Source organism: Penicillium alfredii, assembly GCF_028826965.1.
Source record: "Penicillium alfredii strain IBT 34128 chromosome Unknown utg000007l_segment0_segment0, whole genome shotgun sequence".
Classification (NCBI taxonomy): Eukaryota; Fungi; Ascomycota; class Eurotiomycetes; order Eurotiales; family Aspergillaceae; genus Penicillium; species Penicillium alfredii.
The window spans coordinates 927,691-947,397 of NW_026622704.1; the positions used below are offsets into that span (position 1 = coordinate 927,691).

The 19,707-nt window shown below is 51.3% G+C and overlaps 7 protein-coding genes across 7 annotated transcripts; 2 read left to right on the forward strand and 5 right to left on the reverse strand.

The window, feature by feature from the left end:
• Positions 1–153: 153 nt before the first annotated feature.
• atrR (transcription factor atrR) lies at positions 154–3,155 on the reverse strand (the record flags this gene model as incomplete). Its single annotated transcript, XM_056655612.1, has 6 exons — positions 154–880; positions 937–1,500; positions 1,557–1,732; positions 1,784–2,280; positions 2,344–2,708; positions 2,773–3,155. The coding sequence occupies 6 exons, from the start codon at positions 3,153–3,155 to the stop codon at positions 154–156; spliced, it is 2,712 nt and encodes a 903-aa protein (XP_056511225.1).
• Positions 3,156–3,984: 829 nt separating this feature from the next.
• On the reverse strand, positions 3,985–4,469 carry pam18 (putative mitochondrial DnaJ chaperone (Tim14); the record flags this gene model as incomplete). Its single annotated transcript, XM_056655613.1, has 4 exons — positions 3,985–4,123; positions 4,180–4,233; positions 4,295–4,368; positions 4,419–4,469. 4 exons carry the CDS (start codon positions 4,467–4,469, stop codon positions 3,985–3,987), a joined length of 318 nt encoding a protein of 105 aa, XP_056511226.1.
• A 170-nt stretch (positions 4,470–4,639) lies between these two features.
• Positions 4,640–5,286, forward strand: NUU61_005032 (ribosomal eL24 family protein; the record flags this gene model as incomplete). Its single annotated transcript, XM_056655614.1, has 2 exons — positions 4,640–4,644; positions 4,719–5,286. The coding sequence occupies 2 exons, from the start codon at positions 4,640–4,642 to the stop codon at positions 5,284–5,286; spliced, it is 573 nt and encodes a 190-aa protein (XP_056511227.1).
• Positions 5,287–8,434: 3,148 nt separating this feature from the next.
• NUU61_005033 (uncharacterized protein) lies at positions 8,435–9,865 on the reverse strand (the record flags this gene model as incomplete). Its single annotated transcript, XM_056655615.1, has 4 exons — positions 8,435–9,152; positions 9,224–9,354; positions 9,433–9,749; positions 9,823–9,865. The coding sequence occupies 4 exons, from the start codon at positions 9,863–9,865 to the stop codon at positions 8,435–8,437; spliced, it is 1,209 nt and encodes a 402-aa protein (XP_056511228.1).
• Positions 9,866–10,495: 630 nt separating this feature from the next.
• Positions 10,496–11,432, reverse strand: NUU61_005034 (putative RTA1 domain protein; the record flags this gene model as incomplete). Its single annotated transcript, XM_056655616.1, has 2 exons — positions 10,496–11,228; positions 11,293–11,432. 2 exons carry the CDS (start codon positions 11,430–11,432, stop codon positions 10,496–10,498), a joined length of 873 nt encoding a protein of 290 aa, XP_056511229.1.
• Positions 11,433–13,370: 1,938 nt separating this feature from the next.
• On the reverse strand, positions 13,371–15,780 carry NUU61_005035 (uncharacterized protein; the record flags this gene model as incomplete). The annotated part of the gene is made up of 3 exons (XM_056655617.1): positions 13,371–13,396; positions 13,462–15,228; positions 15,291–15,780. 3 exons carry the CDS (start codon positions 15,778–15,780, stop codon positions 13,371–13,373), a joined length of 2,283 nt encoding a protein of 760 aa, XP_056511230.1.
• A 1,058-nt stretch (positions 15,781–16,838) lies between these two features.
• Positions 16,839–19,294, forward strand: NUU61_005036 (putative C6 transcription factor (Leu3); the record flags this gene model as incomplete). Its single annotated transcript, XM_056655618.1, has 6 exons — positions 16,839–17,030; positions 17,092–17,525; positions 17,577–18,014; positions 18,062–18,330; positions 18,383–18,910; positions 18,981–19,294. 6 exons carry the CDS (start codon positions 16,839–16,841, stop codon positions 19,292–19,294), a joined length of 2,175 nt encoding a protein of 724 aa, XP_056511231.1.
• Positions 19,295–19,707: the final 413 nt, after the last annotated feature.

Sequence of the window (19,707 nt, forward strand, 5' to 3'; positions counted from 1 at the left end):
CAAATAGGAGAAGAGTGCTTCAATATACATGAAGTGGAGAGATGTTCGGGGAGAGCAGAAAATGTGTCGCCCCAACCTTTTTTGAAAAGTAATAACAATAAATCCGCGCCAGTCCCATTTCCGGTAACTCCTCGTAACAGTCTTCGCCCACGATCACTGCTCAGGAGGACCACCGGAGCCGGCACCAGCCTCGAAGACAGGAAAATTGGTTGACATATCTGCCCAGTCCCACTCAATTGTCATGGGCATTTGCCACAGATCCTGGGGAACAAATGGTTGCTGGAACGAGGCCATGCTTGGACTCGCAGCCCCATAAGAAGCTTGATCGGGGAATCCGGCATTTGTCAGCTGGTCGGGACTCAGCATCTCCTGGAAATCCTGTCCCAAGCCAGACATGGCGGGTATGTTGCTCGGAAGATCGTTCGGGATACCACTGGTTGGCGGAATTGTGGGATCTGCGCCAAAAGCCTTGGGCGTAACAAGCGACGGTGCAGTAGTAGGATTATTGGGAAACATGGAAGGCGAGAAAGATCCAGAGATAGGTGGTGCTTGTGATTGTTTGGTAGATTTTGAAACATCGGGTTTCTCCCTGGTTGCTGCTTGCGCTTGGGGGTCTTCCGGTGCATTCTTGCGCTTTTTCCGCGAATGTGACTCTTTCTCGGCCTTGTCCAAGACGACCTTAGCGATTCTTTCGAACTCGCCGCATAGACCAAGCATTCGTTTGATGCTCCCATTGGACTCGTCTGAGACCAGGGTGGAGAGGAAGTTGACCACCACATTCATCAGCTTCACATCTGAACGAGCCCGAGCATCGTTCGGGTTCTGAAGAATGTTGGCAAAGAGGGTGACCAATGCCGAGACTGGATAGTAGAGAATCAACCTGTTGGGTTGTAGTTAGAAGTCTGTACGAAAGAATTGGATATTCGAGCCACTTACCAGACGCAGGCAAAGTCTCCCTGGGGGATGTATTTAATCAAGTTGATCGACGCCCTTGCAGCAGTAACACAAAGCACAGCCGACAAGAAAACCCGGGGGTTCAATGGCCGTGCATTCAGGCCTTGTATGGCGTAATTTGACAGACGGCTGGTCCAGTATCCATGATGTACGGACATTCGGTGAATTGTGGTCAAACAGTTATAGTATGCGAAGTGGAGGACGACGACGTGAATAATGAGTGGGGTATGGGAGGCTTGGATTTCGTACTCGGGCCGAAAATCGCTGGGAATGCTGTCTTTCCAATCTTCCAGGTCCTTGTCGAGTTCACCGATGGTGTTGAGCAATTCCCCATCAGATTGTTTCGAGGCTTTGGCGGAGTAGAGTCGCTTGTACACTCTGCTCTCGATGGTGGCGAATTCACATAGGGACCGGAACAGATTGAACTTGCTTTTTCCATCCGAAAGCGGTACGTTTCCAACGTTGTCGGGCGGGTCTTCACTGGGCAGCTCGACATTCATATCGTCGTCGTCCTGGACTGGTGGACGGCCAGATCGAAGACAGATGCTACACAAGAGTTAGCAGTGACCAACCACCCGAAGTATAAATATGTCACCACATACTCTTTGTCAAGACAATAGGCAATCCAAAAGACTCTTTTCCGTTGTTCAACTTCGACTGGGTTGAGACCAAACCCGGAACCGCGCTTGTGCAGGCCGATGCTATGGGAGAGTCGAATGGCCGCGGCGACCAGGAAAAAAGCAGGCTGGGGGTTCGGCGTGCCCTGAAGGAAGAGGGACTAGAGACTCATTAGAACGAAAAAGCTTCAAGCAACATGCAGTAGACTCACCATGCCCAGCAATGCCTGAACACTTAGCAGATCCGTGTTTCGCATTGTAAGCTCAGTCAACACCCCCATGGCGTTTTTCAAATACAGCCATGCCTTCTTGTCCTCTTCATGAGGTACCAGGTTACTCATCACGCGGAGCCGGTGAGATATGGCCAGGACGACGTTGATACTCGCCCACCAGCCAGAGCCTTCGTATGGATCGCGCGAGTACTGGCGCTCGACCAAGTGCATGAAGGTTGCCTCGTGAAACAGCGGGAACATGCAATTGAAGTTTTCAAAGAAGTCCTTGAAGAGGGAAAGCGCTTCCTCCTTGGGAGGAAGTGGTTTGAAGACGCGCCGCGCGAAGATGTCGCTAAATATCTCCGGCTTCCAGTACATCCATTTGTTATCGTCCACGTATGACGATGAGATCATGTCCTGGAAGGAGGTGTCGCCTGTTTTTTCGTTGACCCACTGGATGCCCTTGGGGGAGAAGATGGAGAAACCGGACGAAGAACCTGGCTGATGTTAACATATTCCCAGGAATGTGTCACAATGATCGCCACGCGGAAAGGACCTACCAATATACCGTGTCTCGCCACAATTGTTCGTCACCAAGGAGCACATCATATCTGACAATGCCTCCACCTCGCCCTCAGACTCCTTTTGTGACTCGGGCGATGCGGCGGCCGTCCGGGGACTCGAGTAGGAATCCATGCGGGGGGTGGTATGGTGGGATGTCGGGGTCTGCTGGGTCTGCTGGGCTTTCTGGGACAATTTATTTGCATTCTGGGCCGCCTGAAGAGTGTTCGTTCGATCCGCCAGTCGTTTCTCTAGTGTCCTCAGGTCTGTCTTCCCGCCATCATCTTCCGACAAAAGACCGGACAGTCGCAAGAGCGACTCCATGCGCCCGAGTCGGTTTTCCAATCCCTCGATATATTTCGCTCTGCAAGGCTCCAGTCAGAGAGTCGGATTCGCCGGTGATCGCAGATCGCGGGGTTGCTACTTACCCTTTGGGAGGATTTCGTTTCTTCTCGACTTGCGTGAAGACACAATCCGTCTTGTAGTTGATGCAGTGCGAACACTTGGGCATTTTGCCGTCGCACTTGATTTTCTTCTTCCGACACATATCGCAGGCCTGGACCAGAAATACTCTATCAGCTACCTTGATCGCTAGAATGTTTGCGGCATCCCTTACGCGAGCAATTCTCCGCCTTTTCGCATCGTTGGCATCCTCCCCCGCGGCCAATGAGTCGTCGGGGTACAGAGACTCCGTTGACATGCCCATCTGCGCACTGTCTTGGGGATAGGCGCCGAACAGCTGTGGTTGCTGGTTCATCATCATGGGCTGCATGTCGAAGCCCATGCCGTCACCGTCCCCCAAGCCGTCCATTTTGTTCCAGATGTGTGCTTTCGTCTGCTTCTTTTTTGTTCCTTTTCTCTTCTAACCACCTAAGGTGGCGTCAAATAATCGACTGCGGGGTGTCGGACTGGGGAATTTTCCGTAGCTCCCCCTGAGGCTGATCGGAGGGGAAGGCTCAAGAAGGCGGGAAAGTGGATGACGCATCCGGGATCAGTTCAAATCTGACTCGAAGTTTAGTAAGACGCCCCAACTATACCTGTGGATCTTGGAGGCTTGTTTTTGGAGAAGTTCAGGAATCTTCGAGTAGACCATAAATCTGCTGCCTTGAGAGTCAGGGTTTGACATCAACGGGATCGTCCAACTCCGACCACCGGGCCAAGCATCGGTCGAGTTCGTCCGCGGAACCCGAATCCCTTCATCTTCCGCTGAATAACTGTATGGCCTGTGGACTTGGTGGATTTGACTTTTGCTCCACTCATGATGGGGTCAAAGTTGACGCACTTGCTTTTGCAGTGCCAGGCGGAGAGAACGGCAGTCCACGCTCTACTCTAGTGCCTTCACGACTACGACAGGGGAGAGAGAGGTAATAGTACTTAGTACATTCAATGAAGAGCGGCGATCTCGTCAGGATATACAAGGAATAGTGCATCAAATACACCCAAGCGTCGAAGAACACACAGTATTTCAGTGTGTTGGTCGACGCTTGTAAATAACAACCAACGCCACGCTATGCACCCAAATTATGGCCAATCTTACACGAGAGCCCGAAAGAAAGAAAGAATCTCCCGGGCTCACATCCGCATTCGGCTCGCCATCGCAGATTATAATCGAGAAATAGTCGGATCCGATGGAGGGAGGCCTAGGTATGTTTGTCGAGGAACTCCTTCGCTTCGTTGATCTTGGTGGCCAAGTACGGGCTGCCGCCACGATCGGGGTGGTTGAGCAGCATGAGCTGGCGGTGCTTCTTGCGCACCTTGTCCTTGTTCAACGTTCGTTCACTGTTTCCCGTCAGTGTTGCTCGAGTGTACGCAACGGTTCCCATCAAAACACATACGGAAGTTCCAGGATTAGGGAGGCTTCGCGGCGGTTCATGCGCGGTTCAAATCCACTGAGCATCTGGTCAGCCAATACCCCACAGAAACATCAATCTCGACTTGATTCCCACGAACCCCTTGTAGAATGCTTTTCCGGCAGCGTTGACGCCACCCTTGGAGCGGCGATAGGCGACTAGACCAGCGCGACCCTGAACCAAATTAGTCGTTGGAAAACAAATATGAATTTTCATCGACTTACCAAGAAGGCCGCAGTAGCCACACCAAGACCAGCAACAAGAGTCGTCACCATATTGATAGAGAAGACTGGGGGAGGATGAGGTGTCGAGAGGAAGAGGAGGGTGTTCGGGATAAAAAGTCAGCGCCGCCCCGATCGAGTTTAGCGTGGGCCGCTCCACGTCCCTCGCCGAAGCTTCAAAAAAAAAGTTTCTTGCACCAAACATCACCAACCACACAGCAACCATGCGGTAAGTATTCCAAAGCCTTTACTAGATAAACCTGAGAGTGATTTCGGCCAGGCTGATATTTTCATCTCTCACAGTGTGGAAACTTGCCACTTTTGTTCGCGCCCGGCCTTTCCTGGGAAGGGCATCACGTTTGTCCGCAATGACTCGCGGCAATTCAGATTCTGCCGGTCCAAGTGCCACAAGAACTTCAAGATGAAGCGCCAGCCCCGCAAGCTGAAGTGGACCAAGAGCCACCGCGCCGCCCGCGGCAAGGAGATGATCGTGGACTCGTCGCTGGTGCTGTCCCAGTTCGCCAAGAAGCGCAACGTCCCCGTCAAGTACGACCGCAACCTGGTGGCCGCCACCGTCAATGCCATGGAGAGAGTGGAGGAGATCCGACAGCGCCGCGAGCGGGTGTTCACGAAGCGCCGGCTGGCGGGCAAGCTGGCCCGCGACCGCCAGCGCGAGGAGGACCGCAAGGTGGTCGCCGAGGGCGAGCATCTTATCCGCAAGGAGCTGCGGGAACGGGAGGAGGGTCGCCCGATGGTCGCCGAGCAGAGCAAGACGGCCAACAGAGTCCATGGCGAGGAGCGACTCCGCCAGAAGAAGAAGGCCAAGGTTTTGGTCGATGGCGGCACCCAGGAGGAAATGGATATCGACTAAATGTCTTCTTCATTGGCTTCTCGGGTGTTTTCTCTTCTTTTCTTCGTTCCATATTTCCACAGATACGATACACTTCCTGCAGTTATGGAGTTGGGTCTATTTTCTGGTGTTTCAAAAGCAACCAATGTGTTTCATCGGCCTGATGTCTGATATCCAGCGAGCCGTCGACGTGTTCCATTTGTCAGGTTAGATTGGTCAAAAATATTTCGAATGATATCCACGCTACATATTCTGATGTTTCATCGACTTGGCAACTTTGATGGGTTGACTGCTTAAGAATGTGTCTTTGCAGGACTGATCTAGAAGCATACATCATGCGAAGATGATCTAGTAGGCCAGAGAAGACCGTCCATATAACTTCTTTCTCTCTCTCTCTCTCTCTCTCTCTTTCTGCCTCTCTCTTTTTCGGAGTATGTGGATGCCATAAAACAACAGGCCCACTCGCTCCTCTCGCTGGAGCTAGATCTGTATCTCTGTGATCCACACAAAGATGGACCGCTGGACTTCCGTGAGTTTTCGGTATTGGAGAAATTCATTATCGATCCGCATAACGTTGCAAGGAGTTAAGGGGCCTGATCCCCTCCTTCCATCGAGTATCAAGCATCTAGTCTTCTACAGCTACAGAGAAGGGCCACAGCCTGATTTGGGTCCTCTTTCGTTGGTCCATAGAGCAGTTTTGCGCAGGGACCTGCCCAATCTGGAGAGAGTCACTGTTCAGACAGTGCAATTTGTGGAGCCATATATACTTCACGCCACCTTCAAAGATCGGGAGACATTTAAGGACGTCTTTCGGGCTCAGCCAGTGAATCTGACAGTTGAGCGAGTACCTCCACGCACCGAGCCTCGATATTTCCCGGTTGGCTGCGAGTGCTGCCATTTCCAATATCGCTATGACAACCCGATAGTACATTAACGCCCGCGGCCACTATTCCCATGAGACTTTGGCTCTATACCGAAGAATAGGTCTTACTTCTCAGGCGTGATTGGCGTTATGCGGATGTCCATGTTTGCTAGGTACAAAATCATGCTTCTCACCCACGATAGAATTACCAGGATGGCGCCGATCGCTTTCAGCATCATCCATGGATTTCCTCTCAATTAGCCTAAAACCCTGGTCATGCACCAATCTACCGTCCATGGGGCGAGGTTGCACGATTTCCCAAAACCATCGCCTTAGTCGAGAGATTCCGCCAGATGCGAATAGAATCAATGATTTTAAACTCAGCCCGTACCACCTCAACTCCCAAGGCCATGTCGAGCAATTCCGTTGAAAAGCTCTGTTTGAGCTTATGGTTGTACTAGGCCAGTCCCAGACACAATATAGACCGTTTGTATCCAATGAAACAGCCTGGGGAATTGCGGAGCATCGTCTGTTGCACCAGGTGGGACCAGAGCAAGGTATCAAGCTGCCAACAAACTCCAGCGCCGTTTGGAAAGGAACACTGATTTCTTTGCCTGGCGAAGAACTTGGGCATTGGATAAATAGCAAGCCAATTCTCAGAGATCAGCATTAAGTACTCCGATCCTTTTCTTTTATAAGATATTCGAGGCCACACCCCTACTACTGCCAGTATGCACATATTCCAGGTTATGACTCATTTTCTGTTTCTTCTCTGGGCCCTCTTTTCAGTTCCTGCGCTGGCTCAATCTTGCAACCGGCCCTCGGAATGCCCACTCGGCTTGATGTGTGATATGAATCCATCTTCGTCGACCTTCCACCAATGCCGAAGATAATAGCAACAGCAAAGTTGCTTGTCGGGGTATGTTAGTTCCACGATGAAGTGTGATATACTTGGCTAACCGTAGCAGAGGCCCACTGGTACTAAGTGGTTTCCTGGAAATTGCTAGGCTATATCTACTCGCTTTGATCCGGAAATTTGATCCTCTGTGCTTTTGTATGAAGACCTTGACAAGAGGAAGTGGAAAGGTGGGATTATATTACGAAATTAAACACAATCAAACTAGGTCATTCAGAAGCCAGGTTACACGCAGTATGTTCCTTGGATAAGATCTGTAGGAGACATACAGCTGGAACCTCAGCCTCGACAAGACTGATAAACAACAGCTTGGTCTGATAATCTCAATTGAACATAGATCATCTGTTCAATGAAAACTAACACCTACCTCGTACCTCACTATATTTATCGACTACGCCGCCACACGAACATAGTAATCCTTCCACAGAGTCGTGCAATCGCCACCCGCATGCGGATTCCACTTCTCAAAGCTGGCCTTTGAGATGCCATTCAATGCATGTGCAGACAGAACCCGGCTGGGTGGGTGTCGGAGCCCATCTGCAGATCTCTGTCCCGGTAGGCTTGGTCGGGGCCTCGGAGACGCCTATTAGATATTAGGAGATGAACAGAAGCGCAGGACATTCCATCCACTATGAGGAGGGACAATGATGGAAGGAAAAGAAAAAGAAGACCCATACCAACACAGTAATAATATTCCCGTCACATCCTGGCCAATCCCTTCCAACGGCAGGATTAGATGATCCACGAGTTTCACCACGCAAACAATCAGAAAGCTGTTGGAGATACTACTCCAAAAGGGTGACTTTCATACAATGTCCGATTCCTCGTCAACGAGTGGTGTCATCCGTGCTCTCTTATCAGACCCTTTCTCCGCAATCCCTAGATGGTTTACCGTTTAGTTGTAGATACACGAGGATAAAGAGCCTATAGATGAATACCAAGGCATATAGTGGCACACGGAGGTCCGGGATTGAGTATCACAAGAACCATCCTTAACAATACCGCAAATATGGCTTGAAGAATGGGTGCGCTATATTCTAACTTGCCACTGCCAAGGTGAGAGAGACGATACAGCTGCGACATACCTTTCCTAGGTTGCACATCTCCAATCATTAACAGAAACTATATTGGCTGGCACCTTGGAGATGATGCTATTATGTGAACTTTTGCTAGAATCCCTAGGAATCAAATCATCAACTATAGCGAGGAAATGAAATCTGTTAGTTTGTTCTGAAGCCCACTGTACACAGGTGCTAAAAGTTATCAATACAAGTAGTATTCAAATAAAAACGGACACACGGGCTATGAATACAAGATATACAAAAGATCGACCGAACCTATTCCTCCCAACCAAACTCCCAGAAAAGCACCAATCCCAAGGCCCAGTCTGATCAGCGCAGCTGACCAACATTAACCGCAATCTGCGAAGAGAAAACATAAGGTTTGTCAAAGCAAGCATCCCAGCGCGTCTCACCAGACGCCCAGAATCTCTCCAGGACATCCTTCGCCGTCAGCGGGACACACGTAGCCATGTGGCGACCGAGGTCCTCGAGCTGCTTCCGCACAAAATTCCGCATTGGCACGCCGCCATTCACGGCCTCGACGCCGAGCACTACCAGTGGCCATATCATAAACCGCTTGACACTTAGCATCGGCAATGCCTGGCAGAGCAGCTTCTGCAGCAGCTGGCCATGGCTGAGCCGGCTGCCTCTCAGCACGGAATTCGAGGGGAGAATCGACAGACTCTGCAGGGACGAGATGCAGTATACTACGACGGCAGCCTGGTGTAGGTTTCCTAGCATTATCCAGGTTTCCCTTGTTGATGGTGGCTCGAACGCGGCCCATTGCTCTGATGAGAAGGTGAAGACCCGGTTCAGGATGTCGTATGCCTCCGGGGCGAAGTCTTCTGCGGCGTTGGGACCGAGTTTTGAAGCTTGTGCGCGGAGGAGGTTGATCTTCATGATCTCGGCGAATAGGGGTGCCGGGAACGTTAAGAAGGCAAAGCCTTCGCCGCCAAATCTTTCTACCATAAATTCCAGTTCTTCCATGTGTAGAGTGGACATGGCTAGGTTGTATGCTGGTGATGAAGTATCCCCGATGACGGCAATGCTGTGAGCAGTGGTCAGTTCTTATCTTGAATGCTTTGCTGGAATCAGCAATATTTTTAAATCATCACATACAGCACGAAGCAACGCAGCAGTGGCGCTACGCCTGTGGATTCGACCAGCGAACGCATGCCACCGCGCAGCATGATTAATTTCTGGGCGCCCTCGAGATGGTATCGCCAATGTGGTGAGACTCCTTGATGTGCCTAGCAAAAATAGATAGTTTAGTATGGCTGGATAATTGACATGAATATATATCGGGGAGAGAACAAGGATCCACTCACATCTGCCAGCAGAAGGTTCAACATGCCCGCGATGACTAGTGGGCTCGTGCGCTTGTGTTCCACATTAATATCGTCGCAGAGAGAACGGATAATCAGACCGCGATAGCGATAAAAGGTCTTGGTCAGGGCAGTGGACTGTGAGTCACCGCCCCTCGATCGATTGATGCAATGGCTGAGGGTCGTGCAGACCATTCCTAACCGGACATGATCAGGAAAGCCAACCATCGCGGAAAAGACCTCTGGTGACATTGAGTAGACGTTCTCATTTCGACCTAGATCCAGCGCCGGCACTAGATCTGGAAACATGCTGGAGTTATCTGGTCCCAAAGTCAAAGAGAGAAAAAACCACGAGTCAAGGTGAAGACAACTGCTTGATGGGGCTTGACTTACAGTATTGGGCCGACTGAATCAGTGCCTCGTAGTCATTCTTCATTTCGAAGCGTGGGACTTTCGTGGGAACTCCCTTGGCAGCGATTAAGTCCTTTGTGTCGTTCGGGGTTTCTTTGCTTTTGTTCGGCCTTCGATTGCGAGATTTGACTCTCCCCGGCTCGAGCCATTTCAACCGAACTTGGTGTGTTTGCTTGTATCCTGGACAATCTATGCCGGCCGTTGAACAACGCTGGCAGCCGGGATGAGTGAAGTCACAAACCAAGGAGCGCCGAAGACACTCCCAACAATGGCGCTTTCGACCTTCCATGATTGTCTTGAGTTGATTGTGTGATAGATGTACAGTATATGCAAAGGGGATCGAAGGCAAAAATAAGGTCTCACGGCTGATCCGCAGCCTCGGTGCCCAGGAGGATTCCCGGCCCCCACACGGCTGACAAAGGGTGTCCCCAAAGTCGCAATAGTTATCTGTGGTCGTCGATGAAGCTTAACCCTATTTTTGTCGTATAGACTTCCTATTTCGTCCCTAGGTCACTGCTGAAGGATTTTATTTTAAAGTACGAGCATGTCTATGGTTCGCTGCGGCGTATATATCAAGACCCACATCACTCCCAATTGTCTAAAATAAACCCTGAAGAAATGGAAATCAACTAAAAAAGCATATCGTAGTTTGCCATCAGACCCGGTCTCCTGAATCCTCCTTGCCTAGCTCCGCGTTCGCCCTCGTTTGGGGCCCGAAAAACTGCCCCCACAGCCCAAAGGTCAACCACTGCATGACCATGTATCCGACCTGGGCCAAACCCGCCTGTTTTTTCGATGGGTCTGCCCACTCAGTCTGGCCATCAGTTCCCAAAAAGACAGTCGAGTCCTGTGGGAGAAAGCGGCCCGGATGCCACACATTCCACAGCCACGAGTTCAAGAGCATGAGCGCGGCCTCGAAGACATAGAAGTACCACTCATACAGATAAATGGGGCTCAGGCTCTGCAGTTCCTTCGGGCTGTCCAGATTCACGGTGGAGTTGCCTGCATGCTCCACCATACGATAGATGCAGCGGATCAGGATCAGAACCATGCTGATGTACAACGTGAACATCAAAGTTGGGACGCCCCGCTGGCGAGGGATCGGCGCCTTGGAGCACCGTCGGTGGAAGATCGTTGCCATCGTTAGGAAGCTAAGGATCACGCAGAGCTGGATCGACAGTGCAACCAGGGTCAACGCTTTCCCTAATGTTTGTTCATTGCCTTTCGGGTTACTGGAGAAAGCTACCCCGAGGGAATTCAGGGCTTCAACCAGACCCATCAACGCGCCGAAGATGCCCAGGACTCGGCTGGGAGGGATGGGGGCGAGGTGCGGCAAGTAAGAAAACATCCGACCGAGGACGTGGTAGTTGGAGAGTTCCAGAAGCGGACTATTTCAAATCACATTGGGTTAGTATCACCAATCCATCAATGTTTTGAGCACATAGAACCCACGGGCAGATGTTGATGAACACTTGGCTCATGATATAGATGATCAAGGCATTTCCTTGGTCGAGGTAGTGGTAGGAACTGTACTCCCGCAGTGCGAAGCCGACTGTAAACATTACCGCACAGAGCGAGTGCAGTCCGATCATTTTCCACGCTTTGTGTTGGCTGTCAAGAATTATCAGATGAGTTATTAAATTTATCATATATATTCAAAAAGTTCGCTAATTGACTCACAAGCATTGCCAAATATGACCGACTGCTGAGACCGCAAATGCAGCTATGAAGAAAATGGGGACCCCCTTATTGGGGGGCATAGACATAGAGACTCCCCGGAACTAATGCAGATTAGTATGACCCTCCCGTAAGTAAGGAATTGGAAACCCCACCAACTTGACCCTCTGACATCTTGCAAGTTCAGGGCTGGATTCTTATTGTGAAGCGGTGGTGTCTTGGAGAAATGATGCTGAAAGATGAAGAAAAAAAAAAACCACTCGCGTTCTTGAGCGGACTTTTATAGGCAATTGAAGCCACAAACGGTTAAAAGGTTTTAAAACTCACGTAATGGTCAACCCGTTATTCATGTCAACCGTGAGAACTATACTTATCGAGTACGCTATACCGAACATGGAAAGTATAAATGCCAAGTCTACGATATAGAAAAGGACAGTCTAAACCCAATAGGGTTATAAACACTGGATCGCCCTGTTGCTTGGCCCCCATTCTTAAAATTCACCCACAGCCACTATTCCCCATGTGCCGGTCAACATAGATTAAAATTGAGGAATGCGGCGGTGACCAGTGGAACGTGGCTGACAGTTGAGGGGTATGAAGCTTTTTTTTGCCCCTATACAGCTAGTGCAGCCTCACTGGGCTGGGGCCTAACGAGATCGGCAAAGGCTTTCTCCCTTTTTCGAAGGACGAGGCTATGCCGACCCCGTCGAGCATACCCAACACGGTAAATAGGAGGTAGATAACGTTTGCTTAGTTGGGTTAACTCTCGTGGGGGCACAAGAGGATCCCCCAAGTATAAAAAGCTTGAGTGAATCCCCCTCATCTCACTAGTTTTATTTTTAATTGCCATCAAGCCCCTTCCATTCTTCAGAGCTTTCTTCAATTTTCCCACAACGCTTGATCTTCACCAGGCCCTCTCTCTCTCTCTGTCCTACCTCCTATCTACCCACCTACTCCACCAACCAATCCTTTCTCCTTTTCAAATTCAACCCGCCACACAAAAAGCCAAAATGTGTCTGATGGGACTCCTCGCCTCCAGCACGATAGGCAAGAGCAAAAAGGACAATTCCGAGGAACAAGGCCCGCGCCCTGTAATGGTCAACCAGCCCAGCCAGTCATCGGTGCCTGCTCCGGCTTACCAGGCCCAGGCGGCGGGGCCAGGGGCTTCAAGATAGAGATAGATCAAGGGCGTTACTGTGAGTACTTGATCCTACTTTGTTCCAATTATTTGGGTGAAGAATGATGCTTATACTTGTTATGCAGGGGTTCTATGATTTATACCTGCGTTCTGAGAGCGGATACTGGGGTTTCTTGTTCTTTTTTCTTTATTTCTTTCTGCTATTAATATATCGACTGTACTAGACTTGATGCTTATATTGATTTGTTTTGCGATTTCTATGCAATTATGAAATATATCCTCTAGCTCATACTAAAGACTTTGCTGTATAGACTACCGTAGGGACGCTCTTGTGGGTGTTGCGCTATCACGAGTCCTTAGTGGTTACAATGCAAGGAAACAGAATCCATTTGCCCTCGGAATGATCATGCGCGGTGGATCCCAGGCCGTTTTAGAGGTGATACCCTGGGATTCATAGCTTATCTTACAGGAATAGCCTTAGCTAAGACCCTTAATTTTTAGGGCTGTGCGTGAAAAGCTTATCGTGCTAAGCAAAAGCTATGGTCTTGGCTTTAACCTAAAAGAGATAAAGCTAAAAACAGAAACAATCCCAGAATAAACATCAGCCAATAAGTAGACATGTCTAGAATTAGAAAGATGTAAGCAAGCCCTCCAGCAATAAGAATATTGTTCTCAGAAGTCGTCGTATTAAAACAAGCGGCAAGCAGTAGATGAATTAACAGCCACCGCCACCACCACCACCTATATCAAAAGCTCAGAGTCAGTATGCCTCATAGAATGAGTCAGGGAGTATTCATGGCACTTACCACAGCCACCTCCACCACCGCCACCTCCGCATCCTCCACTGCCACATCCCCCTCCAGCGCACCCTCCGCCAGATCCACCACTACATCCAGCGGCACACGCAGCCCCGGATCCTACGCCACCACAGGAGCCCGCAGCAACCCCGCCCCCGCAAGTTCCAGAGCAGCAGTTGCCGGCGCCGCCGGGGGCGACGTTCATACAGCCCGGGTTAGTGGCGTAGGCATCAGCGCTGACACAAGGATCGGCCATGTAAGGCCCGTAGTAGGGCACGGCCATGGCATAGCCAAACGCAATCGGCATGGCATAGTTGGGCTCAACCCCGCCATCTCTGGTCGACTTGGAGTCGGAGCGTTGACGGCCGCGCTTCTCAGCCCGCCGGGCGAGTTTCTCGTAGTTCTTGTTCAGGCGGATTCGCTGGATGCTTCCGATCCTTCCGTCTCCGACGTACCTCTGCACCGGGCGGATGGCGTTATGCGCGGAGATGTGCGGGTTCTTGTCTGGGTCTGATGAAATATCCGGCCGATCGTGCAGGGCCTCGGCGGCGTTGCGGGCGCGCGAGGCCGAGCCCACGCTGAATATCCGGTCGTACAGGTCTGGGACACGGGTCGCCTCACAATACCAGCACGTGCACTCGCTGTAGATGCCGCCGTCCGTCATCCGGCGGTACATCTTGCTGGTCCATTCGAAACCATCGGAGAGCTTGTTCTCATCGACCTTGTCGTCGTGATCGATGAAGATGTACGTGCCGCCCGTGCTGGGCTGCGCCGTGCTGCGTTCATAGTAGTACGACGGCATGAGCTGGTGCGTGTGCCAGCCCAGATCGACATCGAGGGTAGGCACAGCCATGTGGCGTGGGTTCTCCATCATGATGCGGAAGAAGACCCGGTACTTGTCGACTATGCGGTTCGCAGTATCCATGACGGTCGGCGAGTGGAGCCAGTCAATGTTGTCCATCTTTTGAACGAAAACCCCCTGCCGAATCACCGCGCCCACGAGGTCGAGCGCGAACGGTCCCAGATTGTCCCAGTACCGCGACATCATGCGCCGGAAATGCACCTTCTGTCCCGGTCGCATGTTAAGCCGAATCGAGCCCTCGTTCGCCGCCGCGATCACTTTCTTGTCCTTTAGATTGGCTTCAAGCTGCTTGCGCAAGTGGCTCATGTCCTGGCACCAATCCAAACGAGGGTCCGTGAATTTGTACAAGTCATCTCCAGCGGCTTGGATAAATCGGGTAGGATACATCATGTGCCGGTGATTGAGCTGGTTTGCCGTTACAGGCATTCCCTCGGGGACACCATTGATGTTATAGAATGATCCCGGCATCGGGTGTTGGTCTCGCAACACCGCCCCGACGTCTCTGCGGAATTTCTCCACTTTGAGTCGGCCATGATCGATTGAAAGGTGACATTTCGTGCAAATAGCCAGAAATGAGTGGTCGGCATAACCGGTCCCTTCCTTGAAGGCGGTTGCGACAGAGGCCCCGATGTCACCTTTCGTCCATGGTACGGAATTCACCACCCGACAGCGCGGGCACGCAATTTCCTTGGTTGGTGGGTCGTACAGGTTGTCCCATTGAAGGTTTATCTGCTGCGCGAACAGCCGCATCGCTTCACCGCTGACCGTGTACTCCAGCGTGTGGTTGTTGATACACCGATCCACGGCCTCGAAGGGAAACCCAGTTTTCCAGGTACTCATCTTGCCATAGCGGATGCAGTCTTCGAGGAAGCTTCTTGGATTGAGCATGTGAGAATGCCAGACCATCAGAATATCTACAGCCAAATAATCAGTCTCGGGAGAGAGGGCCCATTCAACGGCCACACCTTTCACTTACCGATGGGGGGCATGTTTTTCTCGTCCCACAAAATCATAGTCTCGCAGTTTGTGACAGTTGTGTACGATGGATGTGTCAAGTCGCTGATGGTGGCCAAGGGTCTTGACATCGGCAAGCACTTAAACCACCATTCGGTGTACCGGTCGACCGCGCGTGCCGTATACACGGCCCATCGCTTCTCGCGAATGCGGACTCGGGCCTCATCGGTTGAGTATGGGTAGCGGTCGGCCTCGGAGTCATAAATACCGAAGAGGCCGTCAGCGCTGGATATTGTGTCGCGTAGGTCTGCCAGGACAGCCAGGAACTTGAGGTGTGCGACACACTGGTCGCTCGTAATCATACAAACCCCGGTCTTGGGTTTAGAGAGGTTCAGTAGGGGCAGCTCGAGCGGACGCACTTCGTGCTCGCCGTAGGAAGGTGGTCGTGCGCTGCTCTCGGCCTCGGGCTTAGCCGGAGGTTGTTTGGGCTTTTCGTCTGTGGACAAACCCATGATTGCGTAGAAGTGACAAAATCTCAGGAAGAATTCCCAGGTGCTTCGGGAAGGATTTTAAATCTGATCTGGGGAAAGTAAGGCCCCTAACAGAAAACAGAAAGTGGATACACACGCAAAAGATGGCGCGGGGCCAAGTGCTTTTTATAGCGGATCTGACGTCGACAGGGCCTCACCAGATGAGATCCAATTCCATGGCCCATCTAAGCGGCTGGCACTCTTTCAGGGTTCCCAGCACCCTCTCGGGCGATATGTGGCGAATATCCAACACACCCAGTGCCCGGTAAGGCCCCAAGTTAAGCTTCTAGGAACAAATCATGGGGAGCCGCACGCGAGGATGACCATGGTTTGGGGCTGAGAGCGAACACGGGCGGCTACGAGTGGATAAGCGCGCATGAAAAACCCAGGGGATCCAAAACCATACAGCGCACAACATTGGTCCAGCTTGCGTGCATGGCGAAGTCGGGCGCAGGCACTGCCTCGGCTGGTTGCCTTAAGGAGTTATTGGTCTCTCGGGGACGATCATGACCTCATAGGGCTCATAGGGGGGCTCGCATAACGGAGTTTATCCGTCGAGAATGTTCCAAGGCATTTTCTGGAACAGATCAAGCATTTTGACTATTTGCAGCACCTGGATAACTCCGTCAAACACTCAAAGAGGATACTTCGCTGCCCACGAAAGAAACAACGTAGCAAATAAATTGTCACGTGTGACACGTGATGCATACCATGTGACTTTCCAAGGTTGCCCCTCTGCTGACTCACCGCATCATCGTCGAGGACGGAACAAGATCCAAGTCCAAGTCTGCAGCGGATCCGCGGATGAGAGGACTGCCGGTAAACTAAAGCGACCACCGGAAATCACCAGAGAATTACCGTACTGCTCAAGAAACAATCTCGACCTCCCATTACCCGACTGCAACCTCTTGTGGCCCTCAATCCTAACATCAACCAGGCTGGCTTCTCTGCGGCGATCGAGCGGAATCGGCGGTAGTCCGACTCAAGCTCTGGATCCAAGCGCAAGGAACGAGAATGCGTCTGGGGCCACCAGCCCCGTAATGGCGGGTGTCAACCATACGCCTGTCTCAGCTGCCGCGTCCGAGGCTGTATCGGGTCGCAAGCGCAATGTCACCATTGCGGGCATGGATAGTTCGCCGGGGAGCATCGAAGATGCCGATGATAATGATGCGCGAGAGGATAGGAGGCGACAGCCGGTGAAGCGTGCCTGTAATGAGTGTCGACAGCAGAAGGTGAGTGCACCGATCAGTCAAGGTTGAACCGATCGGCTTCGCCAACTCACGCCCGCAACAGCTCCGATGCGACGTCATTCAAGATCCCTGGTCCGATTGTTCGCGGTGCCGTCGACTGAAGCTCGATTGCAAAATTGAGTCCAATTTTAAACGCGTCGGGAAGCGCAGTCGGAATGCCGAGATGGAGCGTGAAATCATTGAGCTCAGGAAGCAAATTGCTTCCTCCGGCCCGGGGGTGCCTCAACAGCAACAGCAACAGCAACAGCCGGTCGACACGCCCAAGCAGGATTCAAATCAGGTCAGCCCTGCTGTCTATCAGACCCCATCGGCCATGTCCGCAGATCAGTACATGGGCTCCCAGGAAGCGGTTGCTTCGCTATTGGATTTGCGCTCGGGCTTCGACGGCTCCAACTATATGCGCAATGGAGGAGCACAGGTCAAGCGCATTGAGGATGTCATGGTGGTGCCGGAGAAAGTCATCGAGTTGTTCAACCTGTAAGGGAATTTTACCTCGCATGGGTTTTGTCAAACTAACAATTGCGCCAGGTTCTTCACTTATTATCACCCATTCCTCCCGTTTCTCGACCGGAAGCAGCCCCCAGAGGAATATTATAATATCTCGCCATTGCTGTTCTGGACGATCATCAGCGTTGGCGCCCGACGCTACCAAAGCGATTCGACTTTGTTGAACTCTCTTGCTGGTCCTGTGACTCGACTGGTGTGGAGTACTCTAGCGGACATTCCCCAAAGTTATCATGTCGTCAAGGCGCTCTGTCTGCTGTGCTCTTGGCCCTTCCCCACGAGCAGCACCTCCACCGATCCCACGTTCATGCTGTGTGGAATGATGGTACAGGTAGCTATGCAGCTGGGTCTTCATCGCCCATCCCATTCCCAGGACTTCAGCAAATTTCGGGTGGAGCTCATTGAGGATGAGCTTAAAGACAAGGTCCGGACGTGGGCTATTTGCAACATAGTTGCGCAACGGTATGTGGTGATCTGAAAAGCCGAAAAGCTTGTCTCATTCTCTCTAGTGTTTCAACTGGCTATGGTCAGCCACCATCGACGCTATATGATTGGACTCTGTCCTCCAGCGACTCGTTAGATCCAAATCTCAAGCTACCAGGAGATATCAAACCCAGGCTCGAAATCGAGAAGTTTTGTGACAAGATCACCCGAGCGCTTTACACGAACCGACGAGATCCTGTTGGGTTAACCGGAGATCAGGAAAGGTTTGCGATGATATCGTTTTTGTCACGGGACTTCGATGAGCTCGAGGAACAATTCAAGGCACAGAATGACTGTAAGTTTTTGGGTCTTGTCTTCTAGTTGCATAATATTGATTATGGGATCAGGCATCACCGATCTATATCTCCATGCTTCCAATCTGCATTTACACCTCTCAGCTTTCTTTGACGATCCAAATGCGAAGGATTATCGGGAGCGTGTTTTATCTCTCTATGTGGCGACCACGTCCTTCCTTGAAGTTGCCATGAACCTAGAAACTGAGGTTGGGCCCGTCCTCTCCTACACCCCATACTATATCTACCAGATGATGGTTGCGGCGGGCTGCACGCTTCTCAAGCTGTGCAAGGGCTTCTTCGCAGCCCATATCGACATGGAGTACACCAAACACTTGTTTAATCGAACCATCTGGGCCATTCGGGGAGTTTCTGTGTCGAGTAACGACCTGCCTGAGAGACTGGCCGAGGTGCTGGCGCAGATGTGGAGACTAGGCGGGGCGCCACAACGTTCTTCCACCCACACTGATGTAGATGACTCCTTGAGACTCAAAGTCCGCTGTCGGATGAGCATGTCTCTGCTGTTTGACTCGGTGTGGCGATGGCGCGAGGATGCGCGGACCAAGGGACGAAACATTGAAGGTCAGTATATCATCAGTATATCATTTCCTTGAAGTATGCAAGCTGGCTTTGGTATGCTGATGTCGTGCAGCCTATTTGAAGAACCCTACAAATCCAGACTCAACGGCCGATTCATCTGCTGCCTCATCTGTTGGTCCCATTCGCACCGCCTCCTCTACACCCGGCATCTCTGGCGGCGACCCAAGCCTTGCGCCAGCTCCCATGTTGTCGCAAGCCAGCCTTGGGGTCCAAGGATCCACGAACGGGGTCAGTGGACTCCCAAGTGGATTTATGGAGCCCAACTACGAAGTTTTCGATCCACTAAACTGGCTTCTTGACGGCTTGGTGGATCTGCCTTACTCATATTCGACGATGGGTGGCATGGAGTCCCAGGGCATTGCATAAACCTGACTGATTTTATACCGCTACGTTGGCGTTCTCACCGGTTCACTTGCGGGTGTTCCTTAGTTTGCGGACATGTCTGCTTGTATCATTATATCATTTTCGGGGTTCGATCACTGATACCTACAGGAGTTTGGTCTTAGTTCTGGTTTATTCCTGTGTCGATTTTATGTACCTGACGCCTTTCTTATATGACTTGTGTCTTGTTCTCTTCAATGCCATGTCGCATGAAATCACCCTTGCCGTTTCCCCGTCACCACGGCGTAGCTCCAAGTATCATGATTCCCCCCTACCACAATGCTATTACCATTGTCATTCGGAGAAAAAGTTTTTTTGATCTCTGGTCTGTTGACTAGTTACCTACCCAGTCCTACCCAGTGTGGCCGCCAACCCATGGAAACTCTACAGGGAGGCTG